Source organism: Rutidosis leptorrhynchoides, chromosome 6 (genome assembly GCF_046630445.1).
Source record: "Rutidosis leptorrhynchoides isolate AG116_Rl617_1_P2 chromosome 6, CSIRO_AGI_Rlap_v1, whole genome shotgun sequence".
Taxonomy (NCBI): Eukaryota; Viridiplantae; Streptophyta; class Magnoliopsida; order Asterales; family Asteraceae; genus Rutidosis; species Rutidosis leptorrhynchoides.
In genome coordinates, this window is record NC_092338.1 from 428,161,911 (window position 1) to 428,189,580 (window position 27,670).

The 27,670-nt window shown below is 33.4% G+C and overlaps 2 protein-coding genes across 2 annotated transcripts; one reads left to right on the top strand and one right to left on the bottom strand.

Moving 5' to 3' along the window:
* The first annotated feature begins 1,876 nt into the window (after positions 1 to 1,876).
* LOC139853226 (GDSL esterase/lipase LTL1-like) lies at positions 1,877 to 3,448 on the top strand. The gene is made up of 5 exons (XM_071842601.1): positions 1,877 to 2,123; positions 2,209 to 2,336; positions 2,504 to 2,743; positions 2,879 to 3,131; positions 3,210 to 3,448. The coding sequence occupies exons 1-5, from the start codon at positions 1,883 to 1,885 to the stop codon at positions 3,446 to 3,448; spliced, it is 1,101 nt and encodes a 366-aa protein (XP_071698702.1). The 5' UTR covers positions 1,877 to 1,882.
* A 294-nt stretch (positions 3,449 to 3,742) lies between these two features.
* Positions 3,743 to 6,311, bottom strand: LOC139855115 (uncharacterized). Its single transcript, XM_071844365.1, has 2 exons — positions 5,764 to 6,311; positions 3,743 to 4,562 (listed from the first exon to the last, which is right to left on the bottom strand). Exons 1-2 carry the CDS (start codon positions 6,234 to 6,236, stop codon positions 3,944 to 3,946), a joined length of 1,092 nt encoding a protein of 363 aa, XP_071700466.1. The 5' UTR covers positions 6,237 to 6,311; the 3' UTR covers positions 3,743 to 3,943.
* Between the last annotated feature and the right edge of the window lie 21,359 nt (positions 6,312 to 27,670).

Consider the following 27,670-nt stretch of genomic DNA (forward strand, 5'->3'; position numbering starts at 1 on the left):
GGACTTCCTGTGCAAAGTTCTAGATGTCTGTGTTGTCAAGATATTAAAGCTAAGGGACTGGTTCTATCATTTAGTGATTCTTCATGGTTGCCTTTGTTTCTTCTGACATTATTTAAGTGATGGTGTGGGCTAGGGTTGCTGCAGACACACACGCTCCTCTTCATTCTTGTTCGCTGCTACTTGATTATAAACCCTAATTTTGGTTCATAGTGTTTGGTTAATTTCATTCAATCTTGTTATCAATTGTGTCCTTGAATACTCTGTAATTTTGGCACTTGTTAGTTTTATCTCCGGTTTATGAGATAAAACCCTTTGATCCGTTCGTATTGTGTCAAGTGATAACTTTGATTATTCATTAAAGTGTTATGGTGGTGTTCTTGTTGATTGCTGCTCTAATTTTAACACCAACAAACACGTTAGAGTATACCTAAGGCACCTAACAATTGAAACCTATACTCTTAAATTTGAGTCAGTTGGTTCAAGCTAATCAATTTAGTCAAGAAAAAAGAAAAGGAAGGCGTTCAATATAGACACATAATACTCGTTGAAACTAACTTCACCCATTCCAATAATGACCAATTTTGTATTTATTTTCATATTCGTTTTTTAGTTTTTAGCTTTTAGTTTTGTATATCGTTTTCAATTTCGCGTTTAAGTTTCAATTTTGCATTTCATATTTCATTTTCTCATTTGTCAATTTAAATTTTAGTTTTGCGTTTCATAATTCGTTTTCTAGTTTCGCGGTTTTAATTCTGACATGTTTAAACCATTAAAAAAATCTAAAAAATCCGAACAAAACTGAAAATTTTGTTTCGCATTTAATTTCGCGTTTCAAGAAAATCAAAATAAAACTGTAAAAGCGGTTCCAGGTTTTAATTTCACGTTTTAATTTCACGTTTCAATTTCGCGACCCAAAGTTGTTCGGAGTCTCAACCCAAACCGACCCAACCCAACTCATTTAGACGTGACCCTTTTGACTAAGTTAAAAAATTGAACAGTTTTGATCCATGACCCGTTTCGACCCAACCTGACACATTTGTCAGACATAGTTTGTAGTATTAAAATTAGGAAAACTAACGCAAATACACTTTTTAAAAGCTTTTAAAGAAAATACATTCTTTAGGTTTTTTTTTCAAAGTACTTCATTCGACCACACATGATTTCGTCGGACTCTTCGTGACCTGTTTTTCCTTGGAAAGTAACCATCTAACATAATTACTTATATGTTAACCAAGTCCGAACTCAAACATGTGCGGACACAAATCCTAACATATACGAACACAATTCAAAATCGGGTCCTAGTCTTGAGTCAGAATATGTCATTGTTCTAACATGTTCTAACTTACACCAGTAGAACATATCCGAACATATCGTTGACACGTTATGCTAGTATAATGTCGTTTATTTATGCACATAAACATATATCTCACATGTTACGTGCACTTACACATATACGTATAAGTTTCAATGAGATTTGACATTTAAAATGAATATAAATGAAAATAGTGAATTTGAAAATGAAGGACTATCAACAATTTAAAGCCAAATTTCAATGAGGGAAACCATATAAGAAACAATTCAAGCCAAACTTCCAAAATTAAAACAGAGTTATCATGTCCACCTGTTATTAATTGCATATTGCAATTTGCAACACCGCCTTTCTTGCTTTTTAGAGTTAGAAAATGGGGATTAGCACGCTACTCAAGTTTATAGCTCATTTATATCTCGTGATGATTCCTTACACAAGCGAAATAAGATACATGAGTGGATGACCTTTGATGTATAATAGCCAGAATATATAATATATACACGCCCAAAAACGCTAAAACATCTTACTTCATTGTTTCTATTTTTGTATACACGGTTGACGTTATATTTAACAATGGCTAGCTCAAAATCATCACTAGTCTTGTTGGTCATGTGTCTGATTTTATTAACAAGTGTTTTTCTTGAAGCTGAATCCAAGGCTTTCTTTGTGTTCGGTGACTCGATGGTCGATAGTGGAAATAACAACTACATGGCTACTCTTATACGAGCCGATAAACCTCCTTATGGGATCGATTATCCGGGCCAACTTGTTACAGGCCGGTTCACCAATGGATATAACATTCCTGACCTTATCAGTTGCGTTTTTCTTTAAATTCTTAGATGCAAGTATTATTAGTAACTCCATATATGAATACTTAGTCAAGTTTGTTTGATTATTAGGTCAAGCCATTGGTGAAGAACCCACGTTGCCATACATGAGTCCAAATCTGACAGGCGAAAAGTTACTTGTTGGCGCAAATTTTGCTTCTGGAGGTGTTGGGATACTTGATGAAACTTTGTTCTTCTTCGTAAGTTCACTTCTAAAAAAAACCTTAAGCTTGTGAACTGTAAAGAACTAAAGATCATAGACAACCAGACACAAACAAGTGTTCTTAGGGTGTAAAGATTTTAATTTGAAGTAAATTGTCTGATGACTGATAGAGTGATAGTGATGTAGTATATACATATGATGCAGGGAAATCAAATAAAGATCACCATGCAAATGCAAAACTTTGAAGAATATCAACAAAGATTGAAAGATATAATTGGGCATGAAGAGACTGAAAGACTTGTAAATAAAGCATTGACACTTGTAACATTGGGAGCTAATGATTTGGCAAATAACTACTATTTTCCATATTCACCAACACCTTGGATGTTTTCTCTTCCAGATTTTGTTGACTACTTGATCTCACAGTACAGCAAAGTCTTAAAGGTATAATTAACATATGGTGTCTACAGTCGCTTTAATTTCTTAACTCACTATGTCGAAACAAAAAAAAAAAAAAAAAAAAAAAAAAAAAACGAAAGATAAATTTTGCTAATTTGAATGTGGTATCAATCGATGCAGAGGCTTTATCATTTGGGTCTACGCAGGGTTATGGTCACAGGCACAGGACCCTTAGGTTGCGCGCCAGCAGAACTAGCCTTACGTAGCCAAGATGGTAAATGTTCACCTGAATTACAAACAGCATCAACTTTGTTCAACACTCAACTTCAAGCATTGCTTGAAAGTCTCAATTGTGAGATAGGTAGTGACGTGTTTATTGGTGCCCTTACTCGACAAACCAACCTCGACTTCATTTTCAACCCTAAAAAATACGGTAAGTTTAAACCTCACGTATTAAATATTCATGTTTTAAAACACTAATTTGATTAACAAACATGTTTTTGTTGAGAAGGATTTGTTACATCAAAGATAGCATGTTGTGGACAAGGACCTTATAATGGACAAGGGCAATGCACAAATACCTCAAACTTATGTTCAAATAGGGATTTACACGTGTTTTGGGACGCTTTTCATCTGAGTGAACGTGCATGTAGTATTGTCGTACAACAGATGGTATCCGGTTCGACTGACTACATGTCGCCGATGAATATTAGTACCATCATGGTTTTGGATGCTGATGATGTCCTGTGAGAGCAAATCATAGGGGCACAACTACGCATCTACTTTATGTTATAAAATGTCTGTATGTTACTTCTAAAATATAATTGATTTCAATTGTAAATTTTATATATGTAATTTTGTGATTGTAGTAAGCAACTTAAATAGAAATACTCGTAAATACTTATTAATCTTCGATATGAGATGTCTTATAAAATTGTCACATAATAATGATAGTCAGCCTTTCTACTTCAAATCTCGAATAGCAAGGTCGGGTAGTGTGCTAAGTTGTTCGAACGTGTATGAAAATGGACTCAAACCACAAAAACTATTTAGCCAAATGAATAGCAGAATACACATAATGAACACCATGAATACATATAAAATGCATGACAATCAATTACTTAAAGTATTTCTAATCACTAAACTTGACCACAAAGAAAAATCTAATAGCCAAAATAAACTAGTAATACATATCTTAATAATTGAACATACAATGTTACAAACATAAAAATATAAGCTTTAATTTTACCTGGTATTCAAATCAAACTCACCCCCTTCACGCCAATCGCTCTGCACACCTGTATCTCCATTCTCCCTTTCTTCATCATTCAAGAAATCTTCAGATGGCTCTTTTTCATCTCTCTGATTATTATTATTATCATTATTGTTATTATTATTCCATCCATTCATCATATCATCCTGATTATCTTCAGGTTCTTGTTCACCCATTGACCCCATTGCACTCGCACGTATGGGTGCCCTAGCCATCATCTCAGCCCGAGCTTGTTCTGCTTGAGCTATGGCTGCCATTCTCATATTAGCTGCATGAGCATCTCTGCCCGCCTTTTGTTGTTTTTCCATTTCTGCCCTTGTTTCGAATAAGGCCCGTCTTTCTTCTTGAAGTAGGGCTTGTTCGATTAGTAATCTTTCTTCTGAGCGGAACTCACCGATGGCTCGTTTTCGGGAAATGATATTGAAGGCGAGTACTTGTTTTTCGAAAGTGGCAGTGAATTCTGATACTTTATTGGCAATGCTTTGATCCCATTGTTGTGTACGGGATAAAACTTGTCCTGTGGTGTCAGAATCGAGAATTCTATCGTCTTCTTCAGCTTCATAGTCTGCTACAACATGGTAAGGTAACAACCTGGAGAGGCATTAAATATATGAGTTATTTTAATGTGATTCAAAGTAAACTTGATAACGTGGTCTGCGCAGCATTTGATAAACTACTGAAATATATACGTGGTGCAAGAATTATTGTAGTTTCTTGTAGACCTGCAATCAACCCATTAGCTTATTAATGGGTCAATTTGGGTTGTGGTTAATCTCTAACTGATCAAACAGGTTTGTTGCAACAATCGTGTCCTGACTCGTTTGTTGCACTACCTCTGGTGGCTTTCAATAATCAGGTAAAAAATTTAATAGTTCCAACATGATCTAGTAAAGCCTACTTTAAGATAATGTATCCCACACCACTAAAGTGATGAAATTCATATCATCGTATGAACAAAAGTAATTATGAGATATGCAGACAATCAAGTGTAACATAATTAGTAAGGGTTAAAATAAATGATAATTTTCAGTCTGTCAACACATGATATTTTAGAATTTATAAAACGCCTTGCACAGATATTTATCAATCATTTAACGTTAGCCAAGTTATTAGGGCAGGATTATATGAGTAGATTGGATAATATGTAGTAATCAATTGAGAATGCCTGATTCTACTGCATAAGTTCCACAAGTAAAACTCCTCTGCCTCAAAAAGAAGGTAGACCCAGATGATAAAACAAAGTGAAGTCTATTACTCTATTTTCCTAGAATGATATTTATTTATACAAATCCCACAATGGTAAAAAGTAGTTGTTGAGTAGTTTAATATAATATAAAAGGGACAGTCTTTGCTGATATTTAGGTGTTAGATGTTAGAAAGTGAATTTCTCTGAGGCATGCTACTTCAGAATAAAAAAAATCAACTTTTGATGATAAATAAACAAAAATGTACTCCCATAAATGTCCTAAAAATAAGTACAGTATTATTTCATGTCATGATGCTTCAAAGGCTGAAGAAAACGTCCCTATTATAAGGGTTACAGCTTAGATACCTTAAGTTGACCAAATAAATTTGCAGAAACGAAATGAAAATATGGATAAAGTTGGAATCTTTTTAGTTAGTATGTCATCTTCCCTTTGTAAAAATCCCTAATTATTCGGAATATTCTTAAAGCATAAATCATGAAAATTTGTTGTCAAGCTTTTAAAATCAACTACTTTACCCTTAATTAATCAAAGAAACAAGAATAATTATTAATCAATTTCACACAATTAAAAAAAAAAAAACTAACCTTTCACAAGCATCTTCAAGTGAAGTAAAAGGGCGTTTAAAATCTGGATGACAAACACGCCAAGCATCCTGATACGCCATCTGCAATTCCGCCTGATTAGCGGGTGGTGAACCGGCATTCATCGACGGCGTTCGATTCGGCGGTCTAATTTGTGACATAGAAGAATTAGGGTTAGGGTTAGGGTTTTGCAGCAAATTAGGGTTTTGTTGTAATTGTTGTAATTGATTGTTGATAATTGGACGTTGTTGTAATGGACGAAGATGTGCATCGATATTAGAAGGGAATCGAGAAATAGCTTGTTGTTGTTTGTTTTGTTGTTGAATTTGTTGTAATAAAAGAAATTGTTGTTGTTGTTTTTGCTGTTGTTGTTGTTGCTGATTCTGTTGTTGTTGTTGTTGTTGTTGTTGTTGTTGTTGAAGCATGAGAAATTGTTGTTGTTGCTGCTGAGAAGGTATGGGTTTGGAGTCTTCCATTTTGGTAGGGATTTTGGGCGATTTTGATGGATACAGAGAGTGGGTTTCTGTTCGCTTTGGTTGAACTGAACTGAGTTTAACCGGTTGTTTGGGTTTTTTTTGTCGGGTCTGATGCTATGTATACAGCTGAAAACGTTGGGTGTTCGGGAACAAAAAAAAAATAAAAATTATGTAATGTTTCTCATACCCGGTTCATTCGACCGGTTGATTGAAATTGAAAAAATATATAAAAATAAAAAATGAACGGTTGACAATCTTCTTTCTCTTGCAAATATTTTTTGAAAAGCTTTTTTTTTTTTTTATTTTTTTTTTATCTTTTTTATGTTAAGAAAAGGGCCTAAAATATCCAATTTCAACCAGTTGTAGCTTATGAGGATTGGGAATGGGGTATACGTAGACAATCATTTTTTTTTACCAAAAGAGTAGAAAGAAGTCGTTACTCATGGATCGAGAAATCGATTCTTCACTTGCGACTTGAAAAAAGTCATTTTTCCCTATGATTGAGGAGAAAGAGATTGTATCCAGAATGAAATTTGACCAATAAAAAATAAAATAAGAACAAAAAATGTGCATGGGGATAAATACGAGAATAAAAACATTGCATCAACATGACTAAATTGATCGAAAATTAATGAATAATTACGAGACTCCAAAGATGATTTATATGAACCCAATTAATGAACTTATAAAAAGATGAAAAATATGAAAGTGAGTCAAATTTATACAACTTCCGAAAAATTGTATAACCACTTATTTCTTAAAAGAAGTTATATTCTTAGAAGTAGATTAACAATCCCTTTTCTTATTAAAAGAAAGTCATATTTAAGTAATATTATTTTCAAATAGAAGATCTTGACCATCCATCCAAACTAATTAAATGATTTGGACCATTTGATTAGATCATGAAAACATTATTACTTAATACTTTTTTCAAATAAGAGGTTTTTTACATCAATACCCACACTAACTATTTCCTAAAAAAACTCCATTAACCATTTAATTTAGTAAAAATCAAATTTGAATTTCAAATTCTCCCACCAGCTTTCTTTATATATAACGTGTTAATTTTAGAATTAATTACAATTTAATTATTAATTATTAATTATTAATTATTAATTATAATAATAATAATAATAATTACCATTATAGTTTGCATATATCTGTCATGGTTTAGGGTTTCAAAAATAAACATACAGCATCCAAAAAAACTCAACAGGTATCGACCTCAACCTCTTAAACTTTAGGGTTTCTATTCTTTTACCCAAATCAACTACATGTATCTATCATATATTAGGGTTTCTTCTCAAAATGATTTCTTATTGAATACGTATGTTGAACGACATAAAATCATTATCTCAGTATTCACAAATTGTCGAACCACCAAGCTCCTGCCAAATATCGTTTCCATATAGTGTGTTCGCTTGCCGGAGATTGTGAACACCGTAATCACTAATTGCCTACGATTTTGATGTATAAGTGGCGATTTTGGGTGTATGTGATTTGTACAAGCTATGTTCATCCTCCAACCTTTATTATGTGATTATTTGATTTATCATATGCTTATTATCTATGTATCTATGATTTGGTTAGGTTTAATAATTAATTTTTCTTATATGTGTTTGAAGGTTTTGTTTCTATCTATTGACTAAGACTATCCATATTATTCTTAACTTTGATTGCTAAAGTTCCTGATTTGTATCATGCGTATTATTCTTGATATTGAATTTGTAACACTGTGGAAATTACAAGCAATGTTTGAATCGTAAGGAGCTACTTAGGAATGAATCGGGTCAGTATTTCTTCCTAATGGTTAGATCATATACTGATCATCTGAATGTCACTCGCGAATGAATCCATGAAATCGTTAGATTAATCGTATATGTTTATAATATTTTTTGATTTTTGAATTGTACATAATAAAGGGGTTTGGTTGTAGTTTCTGTATTGAAGGTGAATCATACCGATAATCTCGATTTCATAGTTTTTTAGGTGTGATCTGTATATGTTATTAATGGTTTTAGAGTTGTTGATATTTATTATTATGATGAATCATTGATTTCACGATTTGTAGAATAAGTAATATCGATGCGAATGGTTGAATGGTTGTGTCAGTTCGACGATGCCGTTAATCGATGGAAATATTATCGCACTGGTGGTTTTAGGTATTACATTTAACCCATAATCATGTTATCTTTTATTATTTTAGTTCATTATTTAGTGGAACTATATTGATCAATGATTTCTCTAACATTTGCATTTCACTAATCGATAGAAGGGCAAATCATTTTGTTTATGATCTAATTGTAGTTGATATTGTAAACATAATTCAATCAATCAGATCTAATATTCTAATAAAGCTTTCAAATTATAAAACTATGATTATGGGTCGTACTTAGAAAAGGGTGTCATACGTATTGAAAATTATGCAAATAGGGTTTTCCATATTAAACGTATTTATATTATATTATTTATGTTTATGCAAAGAGGGTTTTCCATATCAAAGGTATTCATTGATGTAAATGATAGCTAAGGGGATTTCAGGTGATTTGGGTAACGGGTCAAAACTTAATCGAGTTGCCTCATGTGCCATTCTTGCTCATTTGACGTTATCTACAATATGAAGGTAGAACTATTGGTTTGTCTTTCCATTAAAATTAAAAATATGATTACTATTATTACTTTAGTACTATTTTTACAACAAAAATGCAAGTATCTTTTATGAGATTGTATTCATTTATAGAAACCTTCGAGTGGTTCTCAACCTCTTTGCTTATTAGTCATATTCCTTTTTAGATAAATTTAAGTTCGACCTATTTGTCACAAGTCACAACTCAAATCAATCTCTTTATATGCCTGTCATTACATGAGGTTTATCTGATACGCTTCGTCTTATCGTTGATGTTTCAGGCTGAAAACCAAAAACGCATTTTAGAATGATCCAGATCACGGAGAAAGGTAAATTTACTCCTGATATATGGCGCTATCTGAAAAATTGTTTGCCCTTAAATTTGCTGAAAATCATCAAATCATGTACAAGTTCAGAAGAAACATGCAATGAACATGTATTTATCTTACCCAAATTACAAATTCTTTGTAAATCAATACATTTGATTTCTTTGGTTTCCTCATTTTATGTTGCATATGCTACACTTGTACTTCAAATCTGCAATTGCTGTTTTATCTTTTTATGGTAATTTATTTAATCTTTGTTATTATTTCGGATGATTTATATCTCCTGATGGTTGCTATTTCTGATTTCTATTTTCTGTTTGGTACTTATGGTAGTCAACAGTTGATGGACGATGTTGCAGTTGTCAATACTTAAATAGGCTATCTATTGCTCTTTGGGTTTTTGGGTGTACATTGGATAAATATTGTACCTAATGTTGGCTCCTATTTTTTAGCCGATGATGTTAGGTGACCATTTGATTTAAAATGATAAATAGGTCGACTTCCACTAATGTGAAGGTATGATATTTCCAATTTGTTTGATTGATTTTAAGTTAAAGTTGCCAGTGATATGTATTTAAAGGATGTGAATTATTTAAATCAAAATGACTACAAATATATAGCGTTCGTTTAAAATGGTGTTTAGGAATATCGTATGATAGTGTAAATTAAAATTCAGAGATCTTCCATGCTTACACTGTTTTTGTTTACAACTTTAATCTGTATGATTGCATTTTAATGACTTTTCTGTGTTTTAGTCTAAATAGTTGGTACAACGTTTCATCTACTATCGTTATCTAGGATTGTTTTTGGCACCACTTGACTCCTATTTTTAACACTTAAAATGCTCAGAACCAACTAGCATAGACAATTAGTATTTATCTTCTAATCAGTTCTTTCATATTTATGTTGTCTTCATCTTTATTGACTTATTGGGTAGCAAGTGGCTAGAGATCAAAAGATTGTTGTGCAAATATTCTTATTTGACTCCGAATGATCGTCCCGATGTGGTAGCAATGGTTTTTTATATGAAGGTGCGACAATTTGTTTTTGTTTAAAAGGAAGAACTTATGGGCGCTTATAAGGTAGGTATACCACTTTTTCAATAGCTTTATACTCCAATAACGTTCTTCATTGCAGTTATCTTTATTTTCTCCTGATTTGAAGTCATCTTTTTTACATGCATAAAAATAAATTTGACTTAAATCTGTATCTAATTTATATACTTGATAATGTTCGTAGCATGATTTCAGATGAGATTTGACTATTTAATTTAATTATCATTTGTTAAACCCGATTTCATTTACTATGCTGTCTTTTCGTCTTGAATGTTATTTGGTCAGAATTTATTATAATGCATTCTATATTAGAAAGATGTTTCCTGAAATTATAAGAAAAAACGTTTGATTAATGTATAATTCTATGGAATTTTTGTAAATTGAATTTGTAGATCGTAAGTTCATAGCGTGCATGTTACCCAAAAAGAGTTTTATCCAGTAACAAGTTTTATGCATACTTTATTGACTTGGTCTGATGGATGCAAAAATAAGAAACTAAGAAACTCTATGGTTGTTTGTGGCACATGAGTGAATTCACTTCATCAATATAAGAGCATTGTGATCAGTGCAGATGGAAATTGATTTCATTTATATCCGTAGAAAATTTATGTACTTAATAAAGTTTGTTGAATGATTTAGAATCTGAATAACAGGCAGAACTTGTACCGATATCCAGCCTACGCCCCGGAGACCAGCTGAAAATGATAGAGGTTGTCGTATATAGAACATGGTTATCGAAGAGGCACAACAGTCAATTTGGATGTCTCATGTAGAACAATTTCTCGCATTGGTTGGTGGATTTAAGCCATCACTTATAGTCACGGTAATAATATTTTACATTTTTGCACTTGTATCTACTCTCTACTTGTATTAAATAAGTTAACTTTGACTTTTTCTAACGAACAACATTGTGTATGTTTACTTATTTTTAATACAATATGATTTTGTATTTCAGTTAATTACTAACCACATCATACTCAGCGAACAACAAGCAGAAAAGATTAAAACTTTGAAAATAGCTGCTGTAAAGGAAGAAATGAAAGTGACATCACAAATTTGCAGGATATTTTAAGTAATTCTTTTTCGGGAAAATAATTTGTTGATACATGAGACTTTTATTCGATGAATAATTTCACAAATCAAATGTCATAAAATATAGGAAAACTATGTGTTCTCAACAATTGTGACCAGGTAACATGTCAACTTACTAACTTTATATACATTACAATAAATGTATACAGTAATATTGTGCTTTACTATTTACTCAATTTTTTTTATCCTTTTACAGACTGATCAATTACGTATTACTACTTTGAAAAATATGCAAGATACACTAACTATAAGACAGAGATCGTTGGCTTTGTTTGCACTTCACAACTACCACAAACGTATAATTTCTTTCAACCACCAATGGGAATCCATACCTATCTAAACAACCGCTACTTATATGCTGCAGTAACTTTTATTCTTATTACATATGTCTTTCATCGACATTATTTATTGATGTCTACATACATTGAAATTATTTCATTTTCAGCTTATTTCATTCTCATCGTCATAATCTGTAAAACACTTTGTATGATTTTTCTTCTCTATTAAAAGTGTTTTAAAAAAAACCCGCGAAGTCGCGGGTCTTTGACTAGTATCATGATAAAAATACAACAACAATATTATTTAATCTCATAGTGATTGAGATATGAAAACCATAATAAAAGAATAAATAATATTTAAAGTCACGAAGGAACCTACAAATTCAAAAAAATAGCAACAACTAAGAACAAACAATCTTAATTACATGACACGACATAAACAATAAGACAACAAAACTAAAAATCTTATTTGTCCACCTGTCCCAAACATTCGTTGCCTAGCCCGTTGGATTGCCGCCAATGCTGCCGAAACGCGACCAATTAACGCCGCGATACGCCATCTCCTGGCGTTGAATTTCTGACACATGTGATCCCATGAGCATTTTTTTGCCCAGATACAAACGGTCTTAATAGTACAAAAATAACTTATGAATAGAATGCAAATTTCAGTTGACCTTCAATGCAATATTTATTAACTAAAAATAATCAACAAAATTTCAACTTTTTATATATAATTTGTTACTTATTCAACTTGATCCAATAAAGTTATAGACACTTTTCATAAATGAAAGTTGTTTAAAATACTTTAACTTCCTATTCAATACAATAAGTTATTTTCTTTAAAATAATAAATGCAATTTTTAACTAAAATGAGATTCATTGTTAACTGATATTCTTATCTACGAACTCGTGTATTGAGTTCAAATGAGTTCGAATACAAATTTAATGAACTCAGACAATTTATTGTTTATCGGTATTTTTGTCTACAAATCCGTGTATTGAATTCGAAGGAGTTCGAACACGAATTAGTTGAACTCAAGCGATTCTTTGTTTACTGGTATTCTTGTATACAAACATGTGTATTGAATTCGAACAAATTGGAACGAGAATTGGTTGAACTCAAATGATCCATTGATCGTTTCGTATTTTATACTCACATTTATTATTAATTGGCGAAGATTGCAAAAGTTTATTAGTGAAGATTAAATTATTACGAGTTTTTGTAATTATTAAAGATTGAAGACGAATGCACAAAAAGATGTTGAAAGGAAGAAAATGCTCAGAAAAATTGCACTGTCGTAAATTACGACAATTATCGTGTAACTTACGACTGAGGTATTGTTGTTCTCATCAGAATACTTGCTGGAGTAATTTTACACCAGTAATTATGGCGGTGTCCTAATTTACTTCCTTCTTGGCATAAATTACGGTGAGGTCGTATCAGCTTATTTTTGAAAGGCGAAATTTTGAGGGATTTTGACTTAATGAACAAGTTTGTTAGCTATTATAAATAGAAGACCATAGACTCAATATTTTTATCACCTCTACATCAGTTTTTGAGCACAAACCCTAACACCAAAAACACACATCTTCTCAAGGATCAAAGACTCGTTCTTCATGGTTCATTCTCGTTCATCGTGATTATCATCACCAACATGCAAGACTGATTTCTTTACTTTATTCCTTCCAAAGAACATTTAATGTATGTATGCTTTATTCATTCATGTATTTATGTGGTTTATGATCTTATAATACTCAAGTCTTTTAGATTATGATTTTGTAAACCGTTCAACTTAATGTTAATGCAAGTTTATTGATTATTGATCGTTGCAATCTAAACTTAGTGTTAGTTTAGATTAAGGATAAAGACAACGTGTTTAAGTTAATTAACTTGTGGCCAAGATAATTGTTTTAATAAACCTAAGAAATCTTGTTTATAATACAGTAATAAAAAAAAAAAAATACTCAATCACATATGTGTGGGGTATGGGGGAGGTGGCACGTAGGCAATCCTTCCTCTATCCTTGTTTATGGTATTTCCTTGTTTATGATATTTATATATAACCTAATAGAAGTATAATACTTGTTTGAATGAATGCATGCATGACTTAGATTGTGAAAGTAGAAAGGCTTTCAATCCAGTGGTACAACTCTACGTTTTTAATCACTAGTTTATGCTCTTTGATAAAAATTATTAAAGTTAAAATCTTTCTAGTTTACTCCATTTATTAGTTAAAGTATTATAGTTTAATTAACCTAATTTATAAAAATTGTTTACTTTTGACTACAATCTTCCTACTTACCCTAGCTAGTCAAGAGTATTTAGTACATTTTTTTATTGGTACTTTGACGCCCATAATCCATCACCACAAGACTCTAGCTAGAACTCGAGTTCGAACGGTTCATTTCGGACTCGTCCGAAGCCAATGGCCGACTATATATAAAAAATTTCGGTCGCGATCTAAATAAACTCATTACAATGATTTCGATATGAATGGTGACAAATCGCAACATTTTATCAAATCATAAAATGTACCTCTCCGTTCTGTCATGACCCGGAAAATTTCGACTAATTTTGAACCAAACTCACGATACGATTTCATAATTTTGACACGATAAGCTAAGTCTGTAATCCTGAGTCTCAAAATTTTTGAAGTGTTTTCATTACATTCATTTAACCTCGACCAGTTTCGACGATTCACGAACAATTAATTATAAATAGTTATGTGTGTGTATATATATATATACATATATATATAATCAATAATTGGAAATATTACATGTTATTGTTATTATGTAAAATAAAATAAAAATATGATAATATGATAATTATTATTTAAAATATATCTAAATATATAAATAAAGTATAATAAATATATAGACTTAATTACACGGATAGTCACTGTGGTTTATTAAATATTGCAACTTTAGTCACTATAGTTTTTTTTTACAATTTTAGTCACTGTGGTTTCAAAATATTACACGTTTAGTCACTCCGTTTGACAAACGTTAATTTTCTCCGTTAGTTGTTAGTCACGTGACATGCATGTGAGGGTACTTTGGTCCTTCTACTTTTCTCTCTTTTTTATCTTCTTATCTTGCTACCTTCTACCTTCTGCTCAAATCAATACCCACTACAAACCCTAAAACTAAAACTAAATTAGAATCACAAATCTAAGTATTATTAGACAACTTCATCACAAATCTTTATATACCCAAAGCCAATTTCATTACACATCATTATACAAGTCTTTATATATCCAACCAAGAACAAGATGGGTAAGGTTTGGAGTTGACCTAAGAACCTCGATCGACACTGAATAGAAGAATAGCAACACAACAAAATTAGATGCACCAGTCGTTGACCAGTCACCACCACCAGCACCACCGTCTCCGTCGTCCTCTCCGTCATCTTTGACAGAAATATAATCTACCACCGGAAACACATCGATCAAACCGTCTTCGATTTAATTTAGTACAAACTAATAAAGAAGAAAGAAAGAAAGAAAATAATTAATCTTGGGTTCAAAAGATGAACATGTGATTTTTTATTCAAGGTTTTGTGTGTTTCTTCATCCAGTAGTGTTACAGAAGAAACTATCAAATGTTAGGAAGAGGGGATCGCCTGGACGTTGGAAGATATAAATTTGAGAGAAAAACAACTCTATTACTCACAAGAATAGATTTACAGAGTATTACAAAACTCTTACAAAAAAAAACTCTCAAGCTCACACACACTCTCTAGGTTGTGATTACACTTCTCTGAATGATTTGGGATAATTTACAACTGAGGTTTGCACCTCTATTTATAGTAAAAATTCTATGGCGGTGGAATGGTGTGAACGGAGAAGGTTGGCGGCCGTCATCATCATCAACTTTGCTACCTCCATATGAGTTGTCAAGGTTGCCTACTTTGAATATCTAGAAGGTGGGCTTCTAGATTGTAGGCTGAAAATCTTCAATTCTCCCCCTCCAGCCGAATCCACAAACATTCCAGTTATGTCTCTGCATAACTCCAACTTCTCTCGAGTCACCACCTTTGTTAACATATCCGCAGGATTCTCCTTTGTATGGATCTTCACTAGTCTCAACAGTTGTCGATCAATTACCTCGCGTATCCAATGATAGCGAATATTAATATGTTTTGTACGAGAATGGTACATGGAGTTCTTGCTCAAATCTATAGCACTTTGACTGTCACAATATACCTTGTACTCCTTTTGCTTGATTCCAAATTCTTGAAGATAACGCTTTAACCACAACATTTCTTTTCCAGCTTCTGCGGCAGCAATATACTCTGCTTCAGTTGTGGATAATGCAACACACCTCTGTAGTCTTGACTGCCATGAAACAGCTCCCCCTGCAAAAGTGTAAATGAATCCTGAAGTAGATTTCCTACTATCAGGATCTCCGGCCATATCCGCATCTGTATAGCCTTCCAAGATTGGATCAGCTCCCCCGTAACAAATACATAGATTCTTTGTACCTTTAAGATATCTGAGGATCCATTTTACCGCCTCCCAATGCTCTTTCCCGGGGTTCGAGAGAAAACGACTCACCGTTCCCACTGCATGAGCAATATCGGGCCTTGTACACACCATTGCATACATCAAACTTCCAACTGCTGAAGAATATGGTACTGAAGACATCTCCCCGATCTCTTCCTTGGATGAGGGACAAGAACTCTTGCTTAACTTGAAATGGTTAGCTAACGGAATGCTAACAGGTTTGGCATTGTTCATATTGAAACGTGAAAGCACTCGTTCAATATATTTCTCCTGAGATAGCCATAACCTTTTATTATTTCTGTCTCGGGTTATTTGCATTCCCAAAATCTGTTGAGCCTGTCCTAAGTCTTTCATGTCAAAAGACTTAGAGAGTTCCTTCTTCAGCTGGTTGATCTTCGTTGCGTCTTTCCCTACGATCAAAATATCGTCTACATATAGTAGAAGAGCAACGAAATCTCCTTCAGAAAACTTCTGAATGTAGACACACTCATCTGCTGCAGTTTTCTTGTACCCTTGACTCACCATGCACGAGTCAAACTTCTTGTACCACTGCCTAGGTGCCTGCTTCAAACCGTACAAACTTTTCTTCAGCTTGCATACGAGGTTATCTCCTGAAACCTCAAAACCTTCTGGCTGCTCCATGTAAATTTCTTCATGTATATCTCCATGAAGAAAAGCTGTCTTTACATCCATCTGTTCAAGCTCCAAGTTCATACTTGCGACCAATCCAAGTATGACTCTAATTGAAGTCATCTTAACTACTGGTGAAAATATCTCGTCAAAATCAATCCCTTTCTTTTGTTGGAATCCTTTGACTGCAAGTCGTGCTTTGTATTTCACCACTTTTCCACTACCATCCTTTTTCAGCTTGAACACCCATTTATTTTTCAGTGCCTTCTTCCCGCGTGGAAGTTCTACAATCTCATAAGTTTGATTTTTCTGCAGAGAATCCATCTCATCCTGCATTGCGAGCAACCATTTTTCTTTATCCTTATGAGTTACTGCTTCATGAAAACTTTCCGGTTCTCCATCTTCAGTAAGTAGAAGGTACTCGGATTCTGGATATCTACTCGATGGAATCTGACCTCGTTCAGATCTACGAACTTCTGGAACATTCTGAGGAGATCCACCATCATCTTAACCTTGTGATGGTGCTGGAACGTCTGGCAGATGGGGTTGTGGCTCCCCCTGCTCAGCACCGTCATTTTCCTCATTATCTTCTACTTCTGGCATTTCTTCTTGCACTGAAAATTCATTTCTCATGAATGATTCCGTTGTTGCCTCTGGCACCTGAGCAGCAACATTTGTCTTCTGAGATATTGTGGACTTTTCAATATCTTCTATTGTCTGGCTTTCATGGAACACAACGTCCCTACTTCTGATCACCTTTTTCTCCTTTGGATCCCATAATCTGTATCCAAATTCTTCATCTCCATAGCCTATGAATATGCATGGAGTGGTCCTTGCATCCAGCTTCTGCCTGAGCTCCTTGGATACATGTGCGTACGCCAAACATCCAAATACTCTTAAATGAGAGTATGATGGATCCTTTCCAGACCAAAGTTTCTCCGGAACTTCAAAATTCAGTGGTACTGATGGAGATCGGTTGATCAAATAACAAGCGGCTCTGACTGCTTCTCCACAGAATGGCTTTGGCAGCTTAGCCATACTGAGCATGCTCTGAACACGTTCCATGATTGTTCGGTTCATTCTTTCTGCTATACCATTATGTTGAGGGGTACGTGGGACCGTCTTCTCATGTCGGATGCCATATGATCTGCAATAGGCATCGAACTGTCTGGAAGAGTATTCACCGCCGTTGTCGGATCGAAGACACTTTAACTTCTTTCCTGTCTCACGTTCTACCATGACATGGAACTGTTTGAAGTAATCGAACACCTGGTCCTTCGTCCGTAAGAAATATACCCACACCTTTCGAGAAGTATCATCGATAAACGTCAGAAAGTATCGATTGCCGCCAATTGATTCAACCTCCAAGGGACCGCAAACATCAGAGTGTACCAGACTGAGTAACTCTAATTTTTTCGTTGAAGAGGAATTAAACGAGACTCTATGCTGCTTACCAAACAGACAATGATTGCAAGGATCTAGTGCAGCATCCTTGTCTACATTTATAAGCTCCTTCTTTATTAGGGTAGACAACCCTTTCTCACTCATGTGACCGAGTCTCTGGTGCCATAAATTTTGTGAAGCCTCCTTTTCTGCAACATTAATACTGTCTGTGCAGATCTTCACATGAGTCTTGTAAAGTGTGCCATAAATGTGTCCCCGAGCGAATATCATTGCGCCTCTTGACAATTTCCATGTGCCTTTACTGAAATGACTATCATAGCCCTGTTTGTCGAGAGCTATCCCAGAAAGTAAATTCAGCCGAAGATCTGGCACATGGCGGACATCCTTCAGAGTGATTGTGCTCCCAGAACTTGTGTTTATCTTGACATCACCAATTCCGACAATCTCAGCGGAACTGGAATTTCCCATCTTCACAGCTCCAAAGTCTCCGGCTTTGTATGTTGTGAAGTATTCCTTGTATGGAGTCACGTGGTAAGAAGCTGCAGTATCTACCACCCATTCTGTGTCTTCTCGTGAGACGTGAAGGCATGTCTCATCATGGGTTGAACAATAAGCTACATCACCAGGGATAGTCACTAATGTTTCTCCACCCTTATTCTTCGGCTGTGAACTGCTTTGACCTTGTTCCTCTTTTAATCTATAGTAGTTCTTCTTCATATGTCCCTCTAATCCACAATGATGACATTTATATGTTGGTTTTCTGCCATCAGCTGACCTGCCCCTGCTCTTACTTCTGCCTCTCCATTTATTTTTGCTACTCATTCGCTGTCTCTCCCGATTCTCTGTGACAAAGGCATGGGTCTGATCTGTGCCCATGTCCTTTCTCCTTGCCTCTTCACTGAATAGGGCATCCTTGACCATTGACATGGTAAGTTTGCCATTCGGTGCTGAGTTGCTGAGTGTTACTACCAGCGTTTCCCAACTATCGGGAAGGGAACTAAGTAGCAGTAGCGCATGAACTTCATCGCCAAGCGGCATCTCTACAGACGATAACTGGTTTACCAAGTTCTGAAACTCACTGGTATGCTCGGCAACTGAAGTTCCACTTTTGAGCTTCATGTTGACTAAACGCCTCATCAGCAGGGCTTTATTCCGAGCAGTCTTGGCCTGGTACATGTCCTCCAACTTTTTCCAGAGGACATATGCGTATGTCTCTTGTGCAACATGGTGGAAGACACTATAATCAATCCATTGACGGATCTGACCAATAGTTTTTCGGTTTGATTTCTTCCACTCTTTCTCTTTGGTAGAATCAGGGTTTATACCCTTCAATTCAATAGGATCAAACAAATCCTTACAGCTGAGGAGATCTTCCATCCGAGGTTTTCACAGCGTGTAGTTTGTTGCTGTGAGCATAATCATAGCTCCGGAAGATGATGTTGACTCTTCTGTGGACATTATCACCTTAAAAATAATTTTTCAACACAAACGGGGTTGAAAACTTCAGAAAACCCAAAAACTCGACCAACGCCTGATACCTAGCTCTGATACCACTTGTTAGGAAGAGGGGATCGCCTGGACGTTGGGAGATATAAATTTGAGAGAAAAACAACTCTATTACTCACAAGAATAGATTTACAGAGTATTACAAAACTCTTACCAAAAAAAAAACTCTCAAGCTCACACACACTCTCTAGGTTGTGATTACACTTCTCTGAATGATTTGGGATAATTTACAACTGAGGTTTGCACCTCTATTTATAGTAAAAATTCTATGGCGGTGGAATGGTGTGAACGGAGAAGGTTGGCGGCCGTCATCATCATCAACTTTGCTACCTCCATATGAGTTGTCAAAGTTGCCTACTTTGAATATCTAGAAGGTGGGCTTCTAGATTGTAGGCTGAAAATCTTCAATTCTCCCCCTCCAGCCGAATCCACATCAAAGTGGGTTGGTTTGCCCGATTTGTGTGTTTGTTTATTTGGTTCTAAAATTGATTTTTGCTACGTTGATTGTTGATTTCTTTTTTGGTTCTGAATTCTTTTTTACAGATAACTATTTATATGGTGCATTTGATTTATCTTGGTGATAAAATGGATTTGTTGGTATTATCATTATAGAGTGGACCCATTTTGTCAGGATAGTTTTGTTGCATAAACTGAAATAGTGGAAGAAAAAATCCAAGAGAAATACAAGTTCCTATGTGCAGTTCTTTGTTTGATTGTGTTTGATAAAATGGAAACGGAAAGTGACAAAGGAAGTGGTAAAATACCTAAATTACCCTCACATGCTTTGCACATGACTGACGTTCAACTGATGAAATTTACGTCTGTTACACAGAGTAACCAATTTTGCAAGATTTTGAAACCCCGGTGACTAAACTTGCAAAAAAATAACCATAGTGACTAAAATTGCAAGATTTGACAAACCACAGTGACCATTTATGTAATTAAGTCAAATATATATTTTGTGATTTCGAATCTATTTTGTAAACGACAGTAACACTCAATTGCCATTCGATGGATATTAAGCAAGTTAAATTCAAACTCATATGATTTTAAACGGTGATCCGAAAATGAGTGATATAAATTATAGGCTTATTAGAAATTTATTTAGGATCTAATTATTAAATTTTAAAACTTTTTATATTTTACCCAGGATCGAGCGCGGACAGTTGATTTAATAATTTTATACAATTAATGACCATTTATATAAAGTAATAATCAAAATAAATAATTATAATTAATTTGGAATTTTTCTGAGTACTTTTATCCGCCACTAATTAACAACGGAGTACGATATAATATCCGGAAAAAATTGTCGGTAGCATGAAAACACTTAAACTTCACGGGACTTAAATGTTGTGACTGTATTACTGTTTCCAATCAATCACTTTTGTTAGATTAGAATTAATTAATCTATTACTTTATTTGTTATTATCATTATATGTATATATCTATATGTATTACCATACTACACTTACACTTGAGAACACTCATCTTCTTACCTGTAAAACGAAACCACCATCTTCATCTCTATCTCCCTCTTCCTTTTCCTCCTATCTCTTGCTTGTTGAAACCTAAACAAAACCACCACCATCAATATCACTTGCTACTATATGCTTCTATCTGTTCTTGTTCGAAAGCATCCAAAAAAAAAAACCCACAATCACACATAAACAACCACCTTTAATCTAAGTTATATATACTTGCATATGCAATGAAACATAATCACCATACAACCCACTTTGCCATCAAAACCCATCACCACGATCACCTTTGAACAACCATCACCCTACAAACCGCCACCACTTTCGATCAATTCTTGTTACTACCCTTCTGTTTCTTCTTACTGTTTCGAAAGAGCTCACCAAAACCATCCACCACCTTGCTCGATTCTTTCTGTTGCAACCAACACTTTACCACCATTAGAACCATCATCTACGTTATGTTTCTATAGTAAACTTAATCACCAAAACAAACTAAACTATCTTGATTATTATTATTATTTCCTGCTCGATTCACAACCCAACCGAAGCCCGTATGATTAATTGCAAACGTTGCTCCTATCTATCGGTTTCTTGCTTGTTCCTGCTTCAGTCTTTTAACCATCACGAACCATCATCAAATCCTTGAAAATTCAACAACCACAATCGCCACTTCTGCAAACCACCTAGTCGATCACCAAACCATGTTAAACTCCTACTGCTTCTATTTGGTTCTTATGTCCCAATCGATCAAAACCAAACCCATTGAGTACCTGCTGCAGTCGCCACTCAAAATAACCACAACCCACCACCTTATCTCTAATGTCTCTCTCGCTCTCTCGCTCTCTCTCTCTCTCTCTCTCTTGAAAGGACCCGTTCACATCGATTATAAACGATTCACAATAGTTGATTTCATCGCGAGGTACTTGACCTCTATATGATACATTTTACAAATATTATATTCGTTTTTGAAAAGACAATCTTTCATTACATCGAAAGTTGACGACATGCATACCATTTCATAATATATCCAACTATAATTGACTTAATAATAATCTTGATGAACTCAACGACTCGAATGCAACGTCTTTTGAAATATGTCATGAATGACTCCAAGTAATATCTCTAATATGAGCAAATGCACAGCGGAAGATTTCTTTCATACCTGAGAATAAACATGTTTTCAAGTGTCAACCAAAAGGTTGGTGAGTTCATTAATTTATCATAATCATTCATTTTCATCATTTTAATAGACCACAAGATTTTCATTTCCATTTCTCATAAATATACGTCTCATGCATAGAGACAAAAATAATCATTCATATGGATTGAACACCTGGTAACCGACATTAACAAGATGCATATAAGAATATCCCCTATCATTCCAGGACATCCATCAGACATGATAAAATAACATCGAAGTACTAAAGCATCCGGTACTTTGGATGGGGTTTGTTAGGCCCAATAGATCTATCTTTAGGATTCGCGTCAATTAGGGGTGCACTAATTCTCAAAATTAGTGATGTTCCCTAATTCTTAGGCTACCAAGCAAAAGGGGCATATTCGGCTTCGATCATTCAACCATATAATGTAGTTTTGATTACTTGTGTCTATTTCGTAAAACATTTATAAAAATTGCGCATGTATTCTCAGCCCAAAAATATAAAGGGTAAAAAGGCAAATGAAACTCACCATACTGTATTTTGTAGTAAAAATACATATGACGACATTGAATAAGTGTAGGGTTGGCCTCGGATTCACGAACCTATATCATTTGTATATTTATTAATATACATAGTTGTAATCAAACAATATATATAAATTTATTAGTTATATACTTCTTACTAATAATATATATATATATATGTTTCATATATTTATTTTGTTATATAATATATTAATTTTCGTTATGTTATATGTACTAAATATATTTTTAATATATATATACATTATTTGTATTTTAATAATAATAGTTATAATAAACCAAAATAATATTAATAGTGGTAAACATGTTGGTAATTATATTACTTAATATTACTAATGAGATAATAATGTTAATAATTCGATTAATGATAATAATAATGATATTAATAATTATAATTGTAAAATATTAGTTTTACTGTTAATGATAGTTGTGCTACTGGTTTTAGTAATTACATAATAATAATACTCGTGATAATACAAATAATAATACCTATGTTAATATTAACAATTTTATTATTTCTAAAAAGATACTAATACTAATATTTACGAAAATAATAATGTTATTAATAATAATGATACTTATAATAATAATAACAGAAATTTTATTAATAATGATAATATTAATAATTATGTTACTTAATAATAATACTTTTATTGATAATAGTATTAGTAATAACATTGATAATAATCACAATCATAATTGTAACTAGGGTTATGATAATAATAATAATAATAAATGGTAACTAATACTTATTCCAGTAATAATAACAGCAATAACTAATATTCATAATACTTAATAATAATACTAATAATAATAATAATTCTACTACTTAATGATAATAATAAAATTAACACTGATGATAAGTGTAATAATAACAATAATAATAATAATCATGATAACAACAACAACAACAACAATAATAATAATAATAATAATAATAATAATAATAATAATAATAATAATAATAATAATAATAATAATAATAAAATATAAGAATGTATACCATTGGAAGGTTTTCTAAAAAGAATTATCCCAATGGAGACTCGAACCCTTGACCTCTTGAACACCCGAATCACCTCTTAACTCTTGAACCGTTCATGTTTTTCTGGAAATCTTAGAACCGAAATATATATAACCCGTTTTCTTTCCTATTCTATTTTCATCTCCTAAATCAAATCGATCATCCAACAATTTTTTTTTTTCACAAAAACAAAACAGCAATACCAGTTTGAATTATTTTTTATTTTTTTTTTGAAATTGAAACGTGACTGACTTCATGTGTTATCTCAATTGGCAGAAAATAAAACGAGAAGAAAAGTTCATAACAGCAGTTCGAAAAAAATAAATTTATAACCCAGACTATGATTCAACAATTATACTGACCAGGAACAATTAATCCTAACGAATTGGTTTGAGCATTTAATTACAAAACATAAACACTTATAATTTAAATCAATAAACGCGAGTGGGAAAAAAAATTATACAGCAAGACCTGTGATGTCGTGCGAGGTGTACGTGAAATACTATATATTTTTGATACGAAAAGCGATACAAATTACACAAGTTTTAATTATTTATTTATAGAGTGGGATATACCTAAACCTTACTACAACACTATAGACAGTGTGCCTAATCGTAGAGTAGTGTAGTTTTTAGTAAGTCCGGTTCGTTCCACTGGGAATCTTTTAAACAAGCTTAACGCTATATATTTAAAAACTATATTTATAAAAATACAAAAATATATATAAGTAGTATTATTATTATAAAAGGGGGTTTTTACCGTTTAATGACCGGTTTGTCGATTTTAAAACTTTTAGTCGCAATTAAAATCTAATGTAAAATATTAAAAATAAATACAACTTAATTTAAAGCGTAAAGTAAATAACGATAATGAAATTGCGATAAATAAAAGTGCGATAATTAAAAAGTACGATAATTAAAAGTGCAATTAAATACAATAACAATAAATAAAAGTGCAATAATTAGAAGTGCAATTAAATATGAAAATAAAGGAATTATGCTTATTTAAACTTCCATAATCATGATGTTTGACGTGTTGATTTTAGTTTATTCTCATGGGTTAATTGTCCTTTATCCTGGATTATTTAATATGCCCATCTGGTTTTGTCCATAACAGTCCATCAGTCATAAATATAAAGTGCGAGTGTCCTCGTCAAATTATCCTTATATCCGAAGTCAAATATTCCAACTAATTGGGGACTTAAACTGTAACAAGGTCTTAATACTTTGTTTAATAATTACACCAGGATATCGACTGCGTGTAATCCAAGGTTTTAATACTTTCTTAACAATTACGCCAAGTGTCCTTGTACATAATTCACCCCTGTTTTAATAAATCTATTAACTATTAATCCATTCCCGTGTCCGGTTAAATGAACGATTATTCGTACATATAAATATCCCGCCCATCGTGTCCGATCGAGTGTATATGGTTATTTATAGGTACGTTCAATTGTAAATATTTATATTAAAATTAACAAACTATCATTTAGTTAAACAAATATAAAGCCCATTAATAGCCCATAGTCTAATTTCCACAAGTGTCGTTCTTTTGTCCAAACCCCAATTATGGTACAAAGCCCAATTACCCAATTTTAATATTTTTAGCTCAACATCATGATTACTTCGGCTTAAATAAGCATAATAATAACTTAAGTACGAAACATTAATTTAAAAAGGAGAACATAGCTTACATTGATTATTTATCGAGTAGTGTTACACGGACAGAGCTCCGACTTTAAAACCCGTAATTAACCGTTACATTAACTAAATAAATCTAATATAAAACTAAACTAATTTATATTATATATATATATATATATATATATATATATATATATATATATATATATATATATTATATCAGAGAGAGAGAGATTGATTTTTGGTGTGTTGAACTCGGCAGCAAGCTCGTGCCTTTTGTAGGAAATTTTGATCCTGGTGTGCTCCGCGATCGTGGAGGTTTAAGCCTTCACAGCTCCACGAGTGCGGAGGTCAGGAATCCAGCTCACCAATTTTTGGCCATTTGCTTGTCGACGTTTTATTTAAATATATATAATATATAAATAATTTATATAATTATTTAAATATTATATTATATTCTTGTGCATAGTTAACTCATAATTTTTGGTCCGTTGCGTCGGGCGTTGATAGTTGGCTCAGGTCCTGGTTCCGGATTTTTGAACGTCCTTTCGTACTATTTAATATCTTGTACTTTGCGTTCCGCAACTTGTATTTTTGTCATTTTTAGACGTTTCTTACCAATAAATTGAACCACTTGGATTGTATCTTGTACATTTGAGCTTTTTGGTCATTTGCGTCTTCAAATTGTCGTTTTCGCCTTTTGTCTTTGCACTTATTTAATATAAACGATTACAACTTACAATAGGACAATTACAACTAAATAATTTACATATTGGGAGGATATTGTTACTAAATATATGTTCATTTGGAGCACTATCAAATATCCCCACACTTGAACGTTGCTTGTCCTCAAGCAATACAGAACTTGAAATTAAATCATACTTCACTCGAATCACTTTTTTTTTATTCTCACACTTTATACATCAGTGATTTTGATACGGCGGTATAAACAATGATAGTAACGATGTGGTTTACAGTCCCACATGACTATGAAAATTTAGATCCTTTAAGGAAATTGGATCTTTATGAAAACATTTGATCTTTTGAAAATTTATTCTAGATTTTACCCTAGACAGGTTTTCTGGAATAACCCTTCACCGGTGTTTGCAAATTATTTTTGTGGGTTTTGTGGGTTTCAGATTTGAAAATTTTAGCTCAAAACTTATGGTTTTGTGTCACCCACTTGCTAACCTTGTATTAGGAAAGCAACACATCCAGTTTACTTGTCCCGTATATTACCTTTCGGTAAACTACCGTCCGGTTGTAAAGGAAAGCGTTGAACAAGCAACTGTTAAGGCAATGTCTAATGACATGCAGATGTTCATGGTCTACAACGTGTCGGATGCAATTACTATCCTTTGTAGGAGCAATAGTAAAGATCACCCTTATAATTTTTCCGTCTGGCATAAGGTCCTGTCTTCGACCATGCTATGAAACCACCGTTCTTACGGTTGACACCCGATTTGGTTCAGGTGACCTAATGAATTCCAGGTGAATTCCTAGGATTTTACGTTCAATGGTAATGAACGCATTGAAAACAGGTTTTTCAGAAAACAAATCGGTTTGTAATTTTGATCAAAATATTTTCTCGTTCAAGCTCGAGTTTAGATATCATCGAATTCCATGAGTTTGAATTCTAAATCTTTAAGGTCAATCTCAAGGATTGAGTAATATCAGGCTTAAAAGCTGATTTTTGATCTTTAAGGAGATTATCCTTTCTAGGGGTCTGATTCATTAGTCGTATCAAGCTAATTTGCACGGCGCCCTCCCCATTTTACGAGACAGATCCTCTCATGGTTAGGATAAGTCTGACCACATGGCGACCCTGTTTGATGCTGAGGTCTGTGGATTTCCTGCTGATTTTAGAGATGACTTTTCTAGATTTTTTGTCAACCTACAGCTGGTCTGGACGACAACTTCTTGACCTAAATCAAGAAGCGCGTGTCTTTTTCGGAAGACTTTACTTCCCTTTTAATGATGAAATTGATTCATCGTGTAGATCCATCTCTCTTTCAAATATATTACAGTAAACCGGGTAAAACAGTTAATTTAGTCAAAAACAAAAGCACCTGCAATAAACTTTACAGAAACATGTGATAGATAGTTTTTAATTGAATAACTTGGTACATTCTCCCCACACTTGTCCTTTTTCATGCGTCTTT